Raw genomic sequence first — 14,868 nt, forward strand, 5'->3', positions numbered from 1 at the left:
TTAAAAAAGATTGTTAGGATTATATCAGATAATGTATGAACACTTTAAAAAGTATCTGTCACATGACAAGTGCTCAGTAAAAGCCATTGTAGTTTAAAATATACATATATATATATATATATATATATATATATATATTTTTTTTTTTTTTTTTTTTTTTTTTTTTTTACTGATTTCAAAGAAGAAGGGAGAGGGAGAAAGAGAAACATCAATGATGAGAGAGAATCATTGATTAGGTGCCTCCTGCACACCCCCTACTGGGGATCGAGCTGACAACTCAGGCATGTGCCCTGACTAGGAATTGAACCGTGACCTCCTGGTTCATAGGCCAATGCTCAACCACTGAGCCATACCAGCCAGGCCCATTGTAGTTTTTAATATCTAAATATGATTTCCAAATTCCATGTTTACTGCTGTCCAGATACATTATTCTTTCCTGGTCTCTTCAACTACTGTGTTCCTGAAACTGGGTGTGGAACCCTGTCTCTGAAGTAGAAATAAAATCCTTCACCTCTTTCAATTCCCTTATAATATTCACTCACATGAAGCATTAAAGAATAGAGTTTACTGAAAATTTCATACTAAAGGCATAAGTGGTATTGGTACACCCCTATCAAACAATTTTTAAGTCTCTATTAGTCTCTCTCTCTCTCTCTCTCTCTTTCTTTTATCTTTATTGTTGAAAGTATTACAGACGTTGCTTTTCCCCCCAATGAACCTTCTAGTCCATCCCGCCTCCAGTCCCAGGCCTTCACCACACTATTGTCTGTATCCATGGATTATAGACACTTTTGTCCTTTAGAATTCTTAGCAGGTTTGCCATAAGAAGTTTCTCTTCCTGACTCTTCTTTCTCTTTGATCTCCTAAGGAACGGAAATTCAAATTCCCCTCTCTTTTTTGTCTATTTTAGTTATTTCTGCCTGAAATCTCTTCCATGGTTTCCTATCAATCTTTGGGTAAATTTAAAATCCTTAACATGACCAACAAGATCCTGTATCAGTTGGCCCTGCCCACCCTTACTTTTCCTCTCTCCCACTGCTACCAGTTGCCCTCCTACACCCTCTGTAGCCTTTTTTGTGTTCTTTCAGCAGCACAGCTCTGTCCTATCACAGGCATTATCATGTGCTAGGAATGTGCCTTCCTCATTGATCTCTTCTCCCGGCTTCCTTCCTCTTCTCATCTTCAGGTTTCAGGGTATTTCATTAGTCAAGTCCCTCTCTTCTCTGCTCTCATTGTACCTGACGCTTCACTTTTACTACTCTTAATCTGAATAATTTTTGTTCACCTTCTATGCCCCCTAATAAGGTGAATAGGGTAGGCAATATATCTGTTTTGTTCACTGTTCTATTCCTAAAATCTATCACAACCATGTTCCAAAATATGAGCTCACTAAATAATTGTAGAGTTTGCTGTTCAGTAAATAGCATATTTAGCTAACTCTTTTGGTTACTATAGGAGAAAAAAAAGAGAAAAGGTCAGCTTCTAACTTGTCTTCAGCTTCATGAGCAACGGAAAAGAATTCCTAGTCATTATAATTTGAAAAAAAATTACCCACCACTGCAAAGGTGGTCTGTAGGATAAACAAGATGGATTCTCATAGATTTGAGACTTGGACTTCTAAAGTTCAAAACGAGGAACTATGTTGAAATGTGTCATCTGATTTCAATTGCCATGGGAAGGGAGAGATTATCTCTAATATACTCTAATATAGCCAGATTCAATCTGTGTAGAGTGTTTGGGTCAAAATCAACATCTTGGATTTCATTAGGGAGCACTTGCAGTAAGGCTTGCAGATGTAATTTGCTACATCCAGCTCACACCTCTGAGCAGATGGGTTTCTACACTGTGCCTAGCAGAGGTTTGTTTTTTCTTCTTTGAAAGATTTGCCTGTGACTTTAATAAAATATTTTGACAAATGGAATATTGAGATCATTTATAAATTAAAACTTTGCTGTTGTTGGATTTCGTGAATTTTAATAGAAACTGATGTGAAAATCGTTGAGCATCTATGAAAAATAAATTAAAACGTTGCTATTATTGATTTAGTAAGTTTTAATAGAAACTGATGTGAAAATTGTTGAACACCTATGAAAAACATGAGGGCTGTTTTTTTCGTGTAATTGTGGTTTACTTTAGTAGTTTATATGTATTGTTCCATTTCAGATTTTTAAAAATATCATAGCTTGATAATTATATTTTCCACTTGTTCTGAAGGATCATGATACACACACTACGGTAATAGTTTCTTTCCAGTTTTACTGAGTGTCTTTGACTTTAATCCTTAAACCATATGTAAATAGGATTCCTTAGGGGAAAAAGGGAACTCAGAAAAGAGCTTCAGATTTCTCCTTGATGTTGTTTTTAAAATAGTTCTCTTGAAAACCATCATATATATGTTACAAATGAAATTAAGCTGTTGAATTGCCTAAATGTAGTTAATAGAATTGCATTGAACAGAAGTTATTTGCTTCAAAGTGGTTCACGTCCAGCCTGCTCCTTTACTTGTTTAGCTGTAGATTCTGTGACATTTAAAGACTGGAAAAGGAACTGTCTTTTATTTATTTCCTGTTAATCAGTTTTTCATTTTCTACCCCCCCCCCCCACACACACACACACTTATTTTAAAAACAAAAACCAAAATGGCATACTCACCTAGCAGGGGAGATACCATGATCATGAAGATGGTTTCCCTAGGGCGAGGCTTATTGGTTGCACTTCGAATGTGCTGATCCCTGTGATTTCCCCAAACGTGGGAAATTCAACGGGGTGATTTGTGGTAGTGGGGGACTGCATTGGTGCTCTCCTCTGGGAAAGAAAATGGCAGATCTGACATGCTGTCATACGTTGGTTCATCACCTTTTGAAAATAAACGATATAATTTATATTGTCTTAAGATCTTAAAAATGTATTTTTAAAATCTTAACAAGATAATATGTTCTCTTTAAAGGAAATTTATTTTTTATTGTGTTACAATTGACATTTAACATTGTGTAAGTTTAAGTTATAAAACATTGATTTGATACATTTGCATATTGCAGTGTGATCACCACTGTAGTGCTAGCTAACACTTCTATCGAGTCACATGTTTACTATTTCTTTTTCGTGCTGAGAACATAGCCTCTTAGCATCTTTGGCATATATAATACAGTGCTTTTGGCTTATTAGCTATGCTCTGCATTAGATCAAAACGTATTCATCTTGAGTTACAAGTTTGCACCCTTTAACAAAACCTCCCCAGTACTAATGGCAATTTAAGTTTAGAGTTGTCCATTCATCTAATTTGTCTATCTTATTGGGACATGTAGAGTTGTTCATAATATTACTTCTAAATTCTTTGTAATTTTTATAGAGTAAAAGTAATATTTCTTCATTTATTTTTGATTTTGGCAACATGTGGGTTCTCTCTCTCTCTCTCTCTCTCTCTCTCTCTCTTTGAAGGTTGTCAGGTTGCTGATCTATTCATATAACCAACTTTTAATTTCACTGATTTTTTTTTCCTATTTTCTGTTTCATTGCTTTCCGTTCTTATTTTTCTTGTTCCTTTTTTTCTGCTTAATTTGTTTTGGTTTCATCTTACATTTTCTGTTTTTTTTAAGGGGGTAAAATAGAGTTTATTTTTTAATTGAATTTCTGAGGTGACAATTGTTCACAAAACCATACAGGTTTCAAGTATACAACTCAACAAAATTGTGTGCCCCTTGCCCAAAGCAATCTCTTTCCATCCCCAGTTTTCTCTCCTTTGCCCACATCTGCCTATCCCCAGCCCCTTTTTCCTCTGGCCTTCATCATACTGTTGTCTGTGTCAACCTCCAAAACCCCTCCCTGCTGACAGCTGTCAATCTATTTCATGTATCTGTGCCTTTGTTTCTACTTTGTTCATCACTTTATTTTGAATCTACATGTAATGATATAGTATTTGTCTTTCTCTGACTGGCTTATTTCACTTAGCACAATAATCTCCAGGTCCTTCCATGCTGTCGCAAAAGGTAAAATTTACTTCTTTTTTTATGTCTAAGTAGTATTCCACTATATAAATACACCACCATTTTAAAAAATGTTTTTATTGATTTTAGAGAGAGAAGAAGGGAAAGGGAGATATAGAAATATCGATGATCAGCTGCCTCTTGCACACTCCCCACTGGGGATTAAGCCTGCAACCCAGGAATGTGACTTGACCAGAAATCGAACTGGTAACCCCTCGGTGATTGGGAGCATGCTCAACCACCTGAGCCACACCAGCTGGGCGACAATTTTTTTATCCACTCATCTACTTGTGGGCACTTGAGCTGTTTCCAGATCTTGGCTATTGTAAATAATGCTGCTGTGAACATGGGTGTGCATATATTCTTTTTAATTGGTTGCCTTCTGTAAGTGCCCTGACTAACTGGGAATCGAACCTGCAACCTTCTGTTGTAAGAAATGGTAAAGGGCCTACTTTCAAATGCAGAAGAAATAGAGAAAGAGAGGAACATAGGTATAAGGAATAAGATGGCAATAAATAAGTATCTATCAATAATAACCTTATCCCTGGCTGTATGGCTCAGTTGGTTGGAGCGTCCACCTATGACCCAGTAGGTCGAGGTTCGATTCCCGGTCAGGGTACATGCAGGGGTTGTGGCTCGATCCCCAGTGGGGGGGGGGGGGGGTGGTGCTGAAGGCAGCCAATCAATGATTCTTTCTCATCATTGATGTTTCTATCACTCTCTCTCCCTCACCCTTCCTTTCTGAAATCAATAAAAATATATTTTAAAAAATTAAAAAAGAGCCGAAACCGGTTTGCCTCAGTGGATGGAGCGTCGGCCTGCAGACTGAGAGGTCCCAGGTTCGATTCCGGTCAAGGGCATGTACCTGGGTTGCGGGCATATCCCCAGTGGGAGATGTGCAGGAGGCAGCTGATCGATGTTTCTCTCTCATCGATGTTTCTGACTCTCTGTCTCTCTCCCTTCCTCTCTGTGAAAAATCAATAAAATATATTTAAAAAAAATTAAAAAAGAACAGACAGATGTTTGTTGTAACCAGTATTAATCTACCTGTCTGGAGCTACCACGCTATTCACTGTTTGTGGCTGTGTCTGCTGGGCCTGGGCGTTCATGGGAGGCGCCATTTTGTGTAGAGCTGGGGGCAGATCTGTAAAAGGTCTGAGGCTCCCTGATGTCTTCCTCTATTTGTCACTACTTTGTCTCCCACTGAGGGTGCCTGGTGTTCCTCCAGAGCCTTCCAAAGAAAGACTGTAGTGTGGGCCCAGGTAGGCCGCCACCCACAGACCCTTCCACAGTTGGGGAGCTCTGTAGTCGCTGATCAGTGTAAGGAGGACAGGGCTATTGGGTGCCCTATTTGGTGCTGTGGTCAGACACTCAATGAAGGGAAAAGGTCCCCTACTCCAGAGCTAAACCACTCAGTCTGCCAGTCTCCAACTCTTGCTCCCCTAGGAAGAGGGAACCACAGGTTCAGTCAGCTCTCCCCTGTGCAAGAAGCTCTGCTGGGCAGAGCCACCGGGACTTGGGAGGATATATCAGAAGAGTCTCCCATTGGGAGTATTGCCTGTGGAGCCTGCAGCAGAGGGGGGTCAAGCATTTTGTCCAGGTTCCAGACAACAGCCTCCTAGGGAGACATACTCCTGATGTCTGTCCCAGCTTTGTGAAACACTCCCTTCTTTCCGCCTACCCGTCTGATTCCTGGACAGAAGTCTCCTTAAGAGCCCTGCTCCAAAAGTCCCAGCTCCACCTGGAGCATCCAATCCTCCCATGGGACATAACTCAGCAGCCAGGACCCCAGGAGGGGAAGGGAAGGCCAAGTGATTCAACAGGTGGTGGGAAGGGCACCAGGTGTGTGTCAGAGGTGGGGACGACTGGCCCCTCTTCCAAAGCTACACAGTTCAGTCACAGAGTCTCTGCCAAGAGCTTCTCCAGAAAAAGAGCTCCCAAAGGTCCCTGAGGTGTGTAGCCAGCTCTGCTGCTATGATTGAGACCCAGCCATTTTTACCTGGTTTTTAGTCACCTTCCCCCCATCTCCCTCCCTCCCACAGCTGACTGGGTAACTGAACCTGCGAAAAGAGAAACTACAGACAAGGGAAGGACTGCTGTAGCTTTGGCTCAAATTAACTAAAATGGCTACATGCACTGTGTTCTGCTAAGAAAAACGATGAAATCTATTTACTATCTGGGATCGTAATGTTACAGTCATTTTATGTCATTTTTATTGTTGTTGCAAATGTATATGGCTAAAATTTTTGGAAAGGGAATTGTGTCTTAAGCATTTGTTTGTTGTTATTGAAGTTTGAAAACGTGTTGTTTATAAAATATTTATTTTATTAATAGTTTAATGAGGTTCAGTTATTCAGTATTTAAGGAAAACTAAATTAACAATCAGGAAACAAAAAAACCCCAGCATTTAAAAAATACCCTATATATTCTTTTCTAAATTATAACCCATACTAGAGGCCTGTTGCATGAAATTCATGCCCCCTCAGCCCAGCCTGAGCCCTCTCACAGTACGGGAGACCTCAGGGGATGTCCAGCTGATGGCTGAGCGCTGCTGCTGAGGCAGGAGAGGCTCCTGCCACTGCCACTGCCACCGCCACTGCGCTAGCCAGCTGTGAGCCCGGCTTCTGGCTGAGTGGCGCTCCCCCTGTGGGAGCACACTGACCACCAGGGGGCAGCTCTTGCATTGAGCATCTGCTCCTGGTGGTCAGTGCGCATCATAGTGACTGGCCATTCCTCCTTTCGATTTGCATATTAGCCTTTATTATATAGGATACCATATAACGAGGTATGAGACCTAAGAAGTATTTTATAATGTTTGCTTAATTATGTTAGAGTTTTTATGTAATAATTGAGGGAAGGTTAGGAGTGCTGTTAGTGGCAAGTTGCTTAGAAAATATATGGAATTGTAATATTTCCTAAGATTACCTGTAGAAACTGGGGCTGTTTCTTGCTTGCTAACTATATGGCCCTAAGTAAGTCTTGCATTGTGATAATCTTGACATCTCTTTCAAACTGTGAAGTGGCTACTAATACCTTAATTGCCTGAAGGACAGTACTATTTGTTGAGGTCCCTTCTAGTTTTAAAAGCAATGATTGTTCTGTTTTTGAATTGTTTATAATTAAAATAATAAATGCTTGAGAATTTTAAAAGCCGGTATTATATTTCTTTATTCAGTAATGAAACTTTGATGATTAAGTTATGAGTAAGCCAGTAGTAAATTCAGAAGTTAATAGTAGCTCTAGCAGTGAGAATTCACATTCCTTGATGTAAAGAAAATATTTCATAAATTTGAAATCAATTAGGCAATATTTTTCTCCCAATTATTATGTTTTATACATGTACTATATTTCACATTAACTAATACAAAACAATACTTTTTTCCAAATGTAGAGTTTTGGTTACAGAGCAAAAAAAACTATATGGTGTTCATTTTATTTTCCTCTCTTCTAGACATTCCAACTGTTCTGTGCTAGGAGAATTGTTTATACTTTTTATCATTTTCAATGTCTTAATTCTTTGGAATTCCCCATTACTTAATTAACATCACTTAGAATTAAAAAACCCTTTCTTTAACTGTCTTTAAGTCACTTAATTGCTTAAGTTGTTTGGGGAAATTATATGAGCTGTTTTGGGTCATTTATATTTGGGGAGTGTAGTGTATATAATCTCAAGAAAGTGTTAACCCTCACCATAGATAGTAAAATATTATTGATTACACTCTCATATTTGAAATAAAAACCTTCCTGAGTCATACTGGATTGTGGGACCTAAGGGGTGGGGGAGGGAAAGGAAGAAGATATTTGCTTCTAAAGATATTTAATGACTAAGGTTATGAAAACGAGGAAGAATTGAGTAGAGTGTTACCTTTGTCTTCTGCTTCTAGTGTTGTGCAAAATCAGCAACATGTGATAGAATGTATGGAAATCATACTATATATTTTTCTAAAATTTACTCAATTGTACATCAATATTATCTAGTTAATTCCTTACCCATTGTTGACACATGTCTCACATAACACTGTCTCGGAATTTTCTTTCTTTAGTAAAAGGCGAAAGATTTATGCAATCTGAAGAGAAACCAGAGTATGAATTTTCTTTCTTTATTCGTTTAGTCTCAAAGCTCTGTCATATTCATTTTCTTTCACCTTATTTTATCTGAATTACATCAGTGTTAGGTCATCATTTTCTTGAGAATTATTTTATTGATATGTTTTTCTCTGTTGATTATGTGTAGAGGAGGGTTCACAAATGCATATACAAATGGAATTCTCAGTCTTCTTGCTTTATTTTTAGTTTTTCTTATTCTTTTAGACAGTTTGTTTTAAATTTTCTGAATTCTGCTAGCAATAGTTTCTCTAAAATAAAAGACCCATATTATGGCATTAGAACTTTCCAATTAAAGGAAAAATATTAATTTTGAAAGTTTCAGATTAGTATATTGTTCTGTCCTGTCCTAGGTGCCTGAGCATATTTTATGGAGTCTCCAGAATATTTATTGCCTGTGTTATAAATAGATAAGGTGCTTTTGTTTTTTATTTTGTGCATATACATGCATGTGTCTACAAAAGGAATACTTGTGCAGTTAATGACTTTTGCTTTAATATTTTTTATAGTGTTTAATTCTGGGGATATTTGTCATTGCACGTTAAGACCTCATCTTAAAGGTACATAAAGTATTAACTTAAAAGGTTCTTTTAAAGATTTAGAATATGATGTACTTAATTTCTATTTATTGGTCTGATTTCAGTATAGAAGCAGAGGCACATATCTGAGACAGTCTCAATGTCATTTTTTTTAATTTAATGAATTTAAATGTGCTGATTTTTATCCAGCATAACAACCACTTAGCATTTCTTGGATAACATAAAACTTGAAAACTATATACAGTTCACTACCAGTTTTAAAATGTGTAACCTCAAATCATTCCAAAATATCTTAAGACAAATTTGACAAAGCCTTTATTTTGTGAATAGCATGGAAATCTTTATAGGTTTTAAAGTAATTTTAGAATTAATTACAGATGATTTAAAGTTTGTTATTTTTTTCTTTGGGGCAACATTTTTTAAGTCTGAAAACAGGCAGATTACCATAGTACTGACCACATATCATGCAGTTCTAGTTGTTTCCACTCAAGTTATTATGGACTACTTTATAGCTAGATTTATTATCTAAGTCTCAAGTTAAAAGTTTCTGATTTTAATTTTATTAACTATTATTGGTCAAGAAATTTTGAATATTTAAACTCATGAGGGTCTACCTTGTAGTATTCATTGAGTATCACCTTTCATGACACAAATGCATATTTAGATTTCTTTAATGTATACATTCATAGTATGATCCTCTTAGTAAGGCACTTAAGCTTTGTTGTTGTTGTTGTGTGTATGTGTTTTCTTTTTGTGTGTGTGTACCGGGAAAAATAGCATAATATAGTATACCAGAGAGTATACTACATTAAAAATAGCATGTGATCCTGGTTCTAATCTGTGTTGGCATGTTCAACACTATAGTGTTTATCATTGGGAGTGACACGGTGGACAATGGATTGTGGCTATTTTATTACTTTTATCTTTTATATATCACTAGGGGCCTAATATACCAGTTCGTGCACCTTGAAAGGAACTGTGGGCCATGAGGCTGCAGTGGGCACAGGGGCAAGTCTCGGCCCATCCTCTGCGGTTTGAGCGGTGGCTCTGGCTGCAGGTGGGAGGGAGCAGCAGGTGCAAACGCCAGGCGGGACTGTGGTGCATGGGAGCAAAGAATTTTCAGTAACCACCAGAGGCTCGCCCTGATGACAACTACTGGCACCCTGCCTTGGTCTGGCATCCCTGCTCACCTGCTGCACCATCCTGCCATGGCCAATGCCCGCCATGTTCTGCGCTCTGCTGCCTGCTGCTGATATCCTCCATGTTCTGTACGTGCCCCCTGGTGGTTAGCACACCTCATAGCTACCGGTTGTTCAGTTGTTCCGCCTTTCAGTCTGTCTGCATATTAGCCTTTTATTATATAGGACTAGAGGCCCGGTGCACAAAAATTTGTTCACTTGGGGGGTAGAGGGGGGTCTCTCAGCCTGGTCTGTGCCCTCTCGCAGTCTGGGACCCCTCAGGAAATAACGACCTGCTGGCTTATGCCCACTCCCGGGTGGCAGAAGGCAGGCCCAATCCCTAGGTGCAGCCCCTGGTCGGGCTCACAGCAGGGCCGATTGGGGAGTTGGGGCGCCTTCCCCTGTCATGCACAGAGCAGGACGGATCGGAGGGTGCAGTGCCACCCCAGTCACGCTCAGGGTCGGGCTGATTGGGGGTTGGGGCACCGCCCTCTGTCACACTCAAGGCAGGGTCGATAGGGAGGTTGCAGTGCCACCCCCTGTCACGCACAGAACAGGGCCGATCAGGGGGTTGGGGCGCTGCCCCCTATCACGCACAGAGCAGGGCCCATCAGGGGGGTTTGGGCTCCGTACCCTGTCACACACAGAGCAGGGCCGATCGGGGTTGAGGAGCTCCCCCCTGTGACGCACAGAGCAGGGCCCATCAGGGGATTGGGGAGCTCCCCCCTGTCACTCACAGAGCAGGGCCGATAGGGGAGTTGGGGCACCGCCCCCTGTCACACAGAACAGGGCAGATCAGGGGGTTGGGGCACCGCCACTGTCACACTCAGGGCAGGGCCAATGGGGGGTGGGGGTTGGGGCGCCGCACCCTGTCACACACAGAGCCACAGGGCGATCAGGGGTTTGGGGAGCTCCCCCCTGTCACACACAGAGCAGGGCCGATCAGGGGGTTGGGTCGCTGCACCCTGTCATACACAGAGCCGCAGGGCGATCAGGGGCTTGGGGAGCTCCCCCCTGTCACGCACAGAGCAGGGCCCATCAGGGGGTTGAAGAGCTCCCCCCTGTCATGAACAGAGCAGGGCGATAGGGAGCTTATGGCCCCGCACCCTGTCACACACAGAGCCGCAGGATAATCAAGGGGTTTGGTCGCTGCCCCCTGTCACGCTGATCCCAGTGCTGGGAGGCCTCGCTGCTCCGCTGATCCCGGTGCTGGGAGGCATATTACCTTTTTACTATATAGGATAGAAGCCTGGTGCACGGGTGGGGGCCGGCTGGTTTTCCCTAAAGGGTGTCCTGGATCAGGGTGGGGGTCCCGCTTGGGTGCCTGGCCAGCCTGGGTGAGGGTATGATGGCTGTTTGCATCTGGTCACACCCCCTTCAGGGTGGGGGTCCCGCTTGGGTGCCTGGCCAGCCTGGGTGAGGGTATGATGGCTGTTTGCATCTGGTCACACCCCCTTTAGTGTGGGGCTCCCCACTGGGGTGCCTGGCCAGCCTGGGTGAGGGTATGATGGCTGTTTGCATCTGGTCACACCCCCTTCAGGGTGGGGGTCCCGCTTGGGTGCCTGGCCAGCCTGGGTGAGGGTATGATGGCTGTTTGCATCTGGTCACACCCCCTTTAGTGTGGGGCTCCCCACTGGGGTGCCTGGCCAGTCTGGGTGAGGGGCTGAGGGCTGTTTTCAGGCTGCCGGATGACTGAAGCTCCCAACCTGTCCTTTTTTTCTTTTCTTTTTTTTATTCTGGGCCAGCTTTAGCTCTGAGGCTCGGCTCCAGCTATGAGACCTCTGCTGCTGAAAGCAGATTTCTGGCCTCTGTTTACCTTCTATATTTGAAACAATGTTGCGGTCCTGCTGGTTGAAGCCCAGGGTTTTGTTTAGCTTCTATATTTGTTACAATGTTGCTTAGAGTGCAGCTGAGAGGCTGGCAAGGCAGGTGGGGAAGCTTGGCTTCCTCCCTCACTGAATGTTTATACTTTTATCAAGTGTATTTTACATAAAAATGACATTATACATGAGAATCACCAAGGAAAGGTACTGAAATGTATCTTGGGTCTTACCACCAGAGATACTGATTAAATAGATCTGAAGTAGTAACCCAGAATCTGTATTTTAAGTAAGCACTCACATGATACTGTTCCAGGTGGTCCAACAGACCATATTATATTGTTTATTCTGTTCTTTTCTCATTCCACAGCCAGATTTTTGATCACCTTCAATCACTGCAAAGATTATTGCATTTTTCTAACTTAACACACTCTCTGTGGTCTCTAAAGTATAGTGCGTACATCCCTAGCAGTTGCACAATATAACCCACTAGGATGAGGGAAGACGAAGTTTGAACTTCTATTTATATTTCTATCTCATTTCCTTCATTTCTATTTCTGTATGTTTTATAATGTATGTAATTAATGATGTAATAGTATGTTATAATAAATATAAATTAAACAGTTTTAGACGATAATAATATAGCATGCAAATTGTTGACCATATTACTCTCTGGTATACTACATTACTAACTTTTTAGATAACATTTTACCGTTTATTTTCTTTTTTTCTTAATATATTTTTATTGATTTCAGAGAGGAAGAGAAAGAGAGAGAAAAAGAGAGAGAGAGAGAGAGAGAGAGAGAAACATCATTGATGAGAGAGAATCATTGATTGGCTGCCTCCTGCATGTCCCAGGCTGGGGATTGAGCCTGCAACCTAGGCATGTGCCCTGACCAAGAATCGAACCATGACCTCCTGGTTCATAGGTAGATTCTCAACCACTGAGCCATGCCGGTTGGGCTACTATATTCTTTATTAATTATGCCTTATTGAATGTTTTATAATTCAAATTTAGATAATAGACAACTTACTATCTAGTGACAATTAACAACATTTATGTATGTGTGCTTCTTTACCAGGTGATGCTTTTCCTTGGACTATTAGCTTGCATCATTTCAGCGTATATACCCTTTTTGGAAAACAAGTGACACTTTGCCTAGTGGATCCTATGGGTTGTACCTCTACTCTAGCCGTGACATCTCAAAAACTACTCGCAACAGCACCTGATGCAAGACATTCATTTGTTGTCTGCCTCCATGTTGATCTAGAGTCGCTTGAGATAAAATGCTCAAATCCCCAGGTTGGTACATTTGATTTATGAAAAGAAATATAAAATATTGTGATTTAAGAACAATTGTTATCCATTTTGTTGCAGAGTTTCTCTTCTATTAAGCATCCTAAATTTATTTTTAACAAGGCCATCAAGATTAGAATGGTTAGATTAAGAATTTCTTTGACTCTCTCTCAAGTTTTGTAATTTAAACTCCTTTAAAAATGTAATGGTGGCTGCATAAATGCATCTTTTGGCTGATGGAATAAAATCAGTTGCAGATGTAAAGTTTTTAAATACTGATGAACTATTTTACCATCAGACTGGAGGAGTCTGTTGAAGTGATCAAATGTAATTTTCACTCAGATTACCATTCAGAACTTCTTTTGCTCAATATATAATACATTTTTTAAAAAGCACTGTTTACTGTTTTAAAAAGGTATTTTGTTATTCTCATAACATTAGTTGATATAGGCCAAACATATTATATACTACAATTTTATAATTTGGTTTCTATTTTAATCACCTAGATTTGTGCAAATCATTAATTGCACAGAATTTAATATTTGTATTTGTTGTTTTTTACCTCAAGCAGACTATAGTATATTTTTATATAGATTTTCAGTGTTGAATTCTATTTGAAATATTATTTTTAAACGAATACTTTTTAGAGTATTACTAGATCTGGTATTGAAAGTCTGTTTATCCCAGCATTAGTTGTTTTAAGCCAGTTTTAAAAGTATGTTTTTAAAGTGGGCTCAGCTATAACTCTGTGTTTTTTTAATAAAGCCTCCTTTTTAATACCATCCTCTACCCCTGTACTGTATATTATACAGTTTGGTTTAGTTTTCATTTGTGCGTGTTGTAAACATTGGACATGCTATATATTGGTGATGGCCTTATTAAAATGCAAATAATTGACATTCTATTATGACCCACAGTGATATAGGAGAGAATAATTATGAAATGACTTACTCTTTCATAGATTATTCCCTGAATGCTATTGCTGATATTTGCTTAAAAACATTTCCAAGAGGAAGATAAGTTGTTATGGATGAATTGTGTCCATCCCAAAAGACATGTTAAATTCCTAACACCCATTATTTTAGTAGTAGAGGCCCAGTGCACGAAATTCATGCACAGGTACTGTTCCTAGGCCTGGCTGGTGATCAGGGACTATCAGAACCTTCTGGCTGCTGACCAGGGCCTTCCTTCATTCCACTCTGCCTCCTGGTGGTCAGCACACATCATAGCGAATGATCGAACTCCTGAGGGGATACTTTGCATCTTAGTCTTTTATATATATAGACCTTATCTGGTAATAGGGTCATTATAGAAATAATCAAGTTAAAATGAGGTCATAGTGTAAGCCCTAATCCAATGTGATTGATTTCCTTATAAAAATGGGAAATTTGGATGAAGACACACACAGGGGAGAGTCAATGTAAAGACACCTGGGGAGAGTGCCATGTGCAAATATTGGATTAATTAAGCTGCACAAAGAATTCAAGGATTGCTGGCTACCACCAGAAGCAAGGAAGAGAGAAATCAATTCTGCTGTCTCAGAGGGAGGGTGGTCTACTAAACCTTGATTAGGTACTCTTCCCTCCAAAATTATGAAACAAAAAATTCCTGTTGTTTTAAGATATGCCCTGCATATGACAGAAGAAAGAATCACTGAACTTGAACATGGAGCATAGAAAATACTGAAGTTGAAAAATGTGCAAAAATACAATCAGGTGGAGCCAGAGCCAATAGATTAGTTAAAATGTAATACTGCCCTGCCCAGTGTGGCTCAGTTGGTTGGGCGTTGTCCCGTGCACCAAAAGGTTGCTGGTTCAATTCCCAGTAAAGGCACATGCCCAGGTTAGGGGCTCGATCCCTGATAGGGGACGTGCAAGAGGCAGCTGATCAATATTGTGCTCTCATTTTTTCTCTCTCTGTGTCTCCTTCTCCCTTCCTCTCTCTAAA

At 40.4% G+C, this 14,868-nt stretch overlaps 1 protein-coding gene across 1 annotated transcript in view; it reads left to right on the forward strand.

The window, feature by feature from the left end:
- Window positions 1–14,868, forward strand: part of VPS13B (vacuolar protein sorting 13 homolog B) — a 610,900-nt gene that overhangs the window by 269,002 nt on the left and 327,030 nt on the right. Inside the window, exon 24 of the mRNA XM_081111114.1 lies at window positions 12,707–12,927. Coding sequence (XP_080967240.1) covers window positions 12,707–12,927 — 221 coding nt within the window. The remainder of the gene's footprint in view (window positions 1–12,706; window positions 12,928–14,868) is intronic.

This window comes from Myotis nattereri (assembly GCF_964212035.1).
Source record: "Myotis nattereri genome assembly, chromosome: 17".
In the NCBI taxonomy this organism is placed as follows: domain Eukaryota; kingdom Metazoa; phylum Chordata; class Mammalia; order Chiroptera; family Vespertilionidae; genus Myotis; species Myotis nattereri.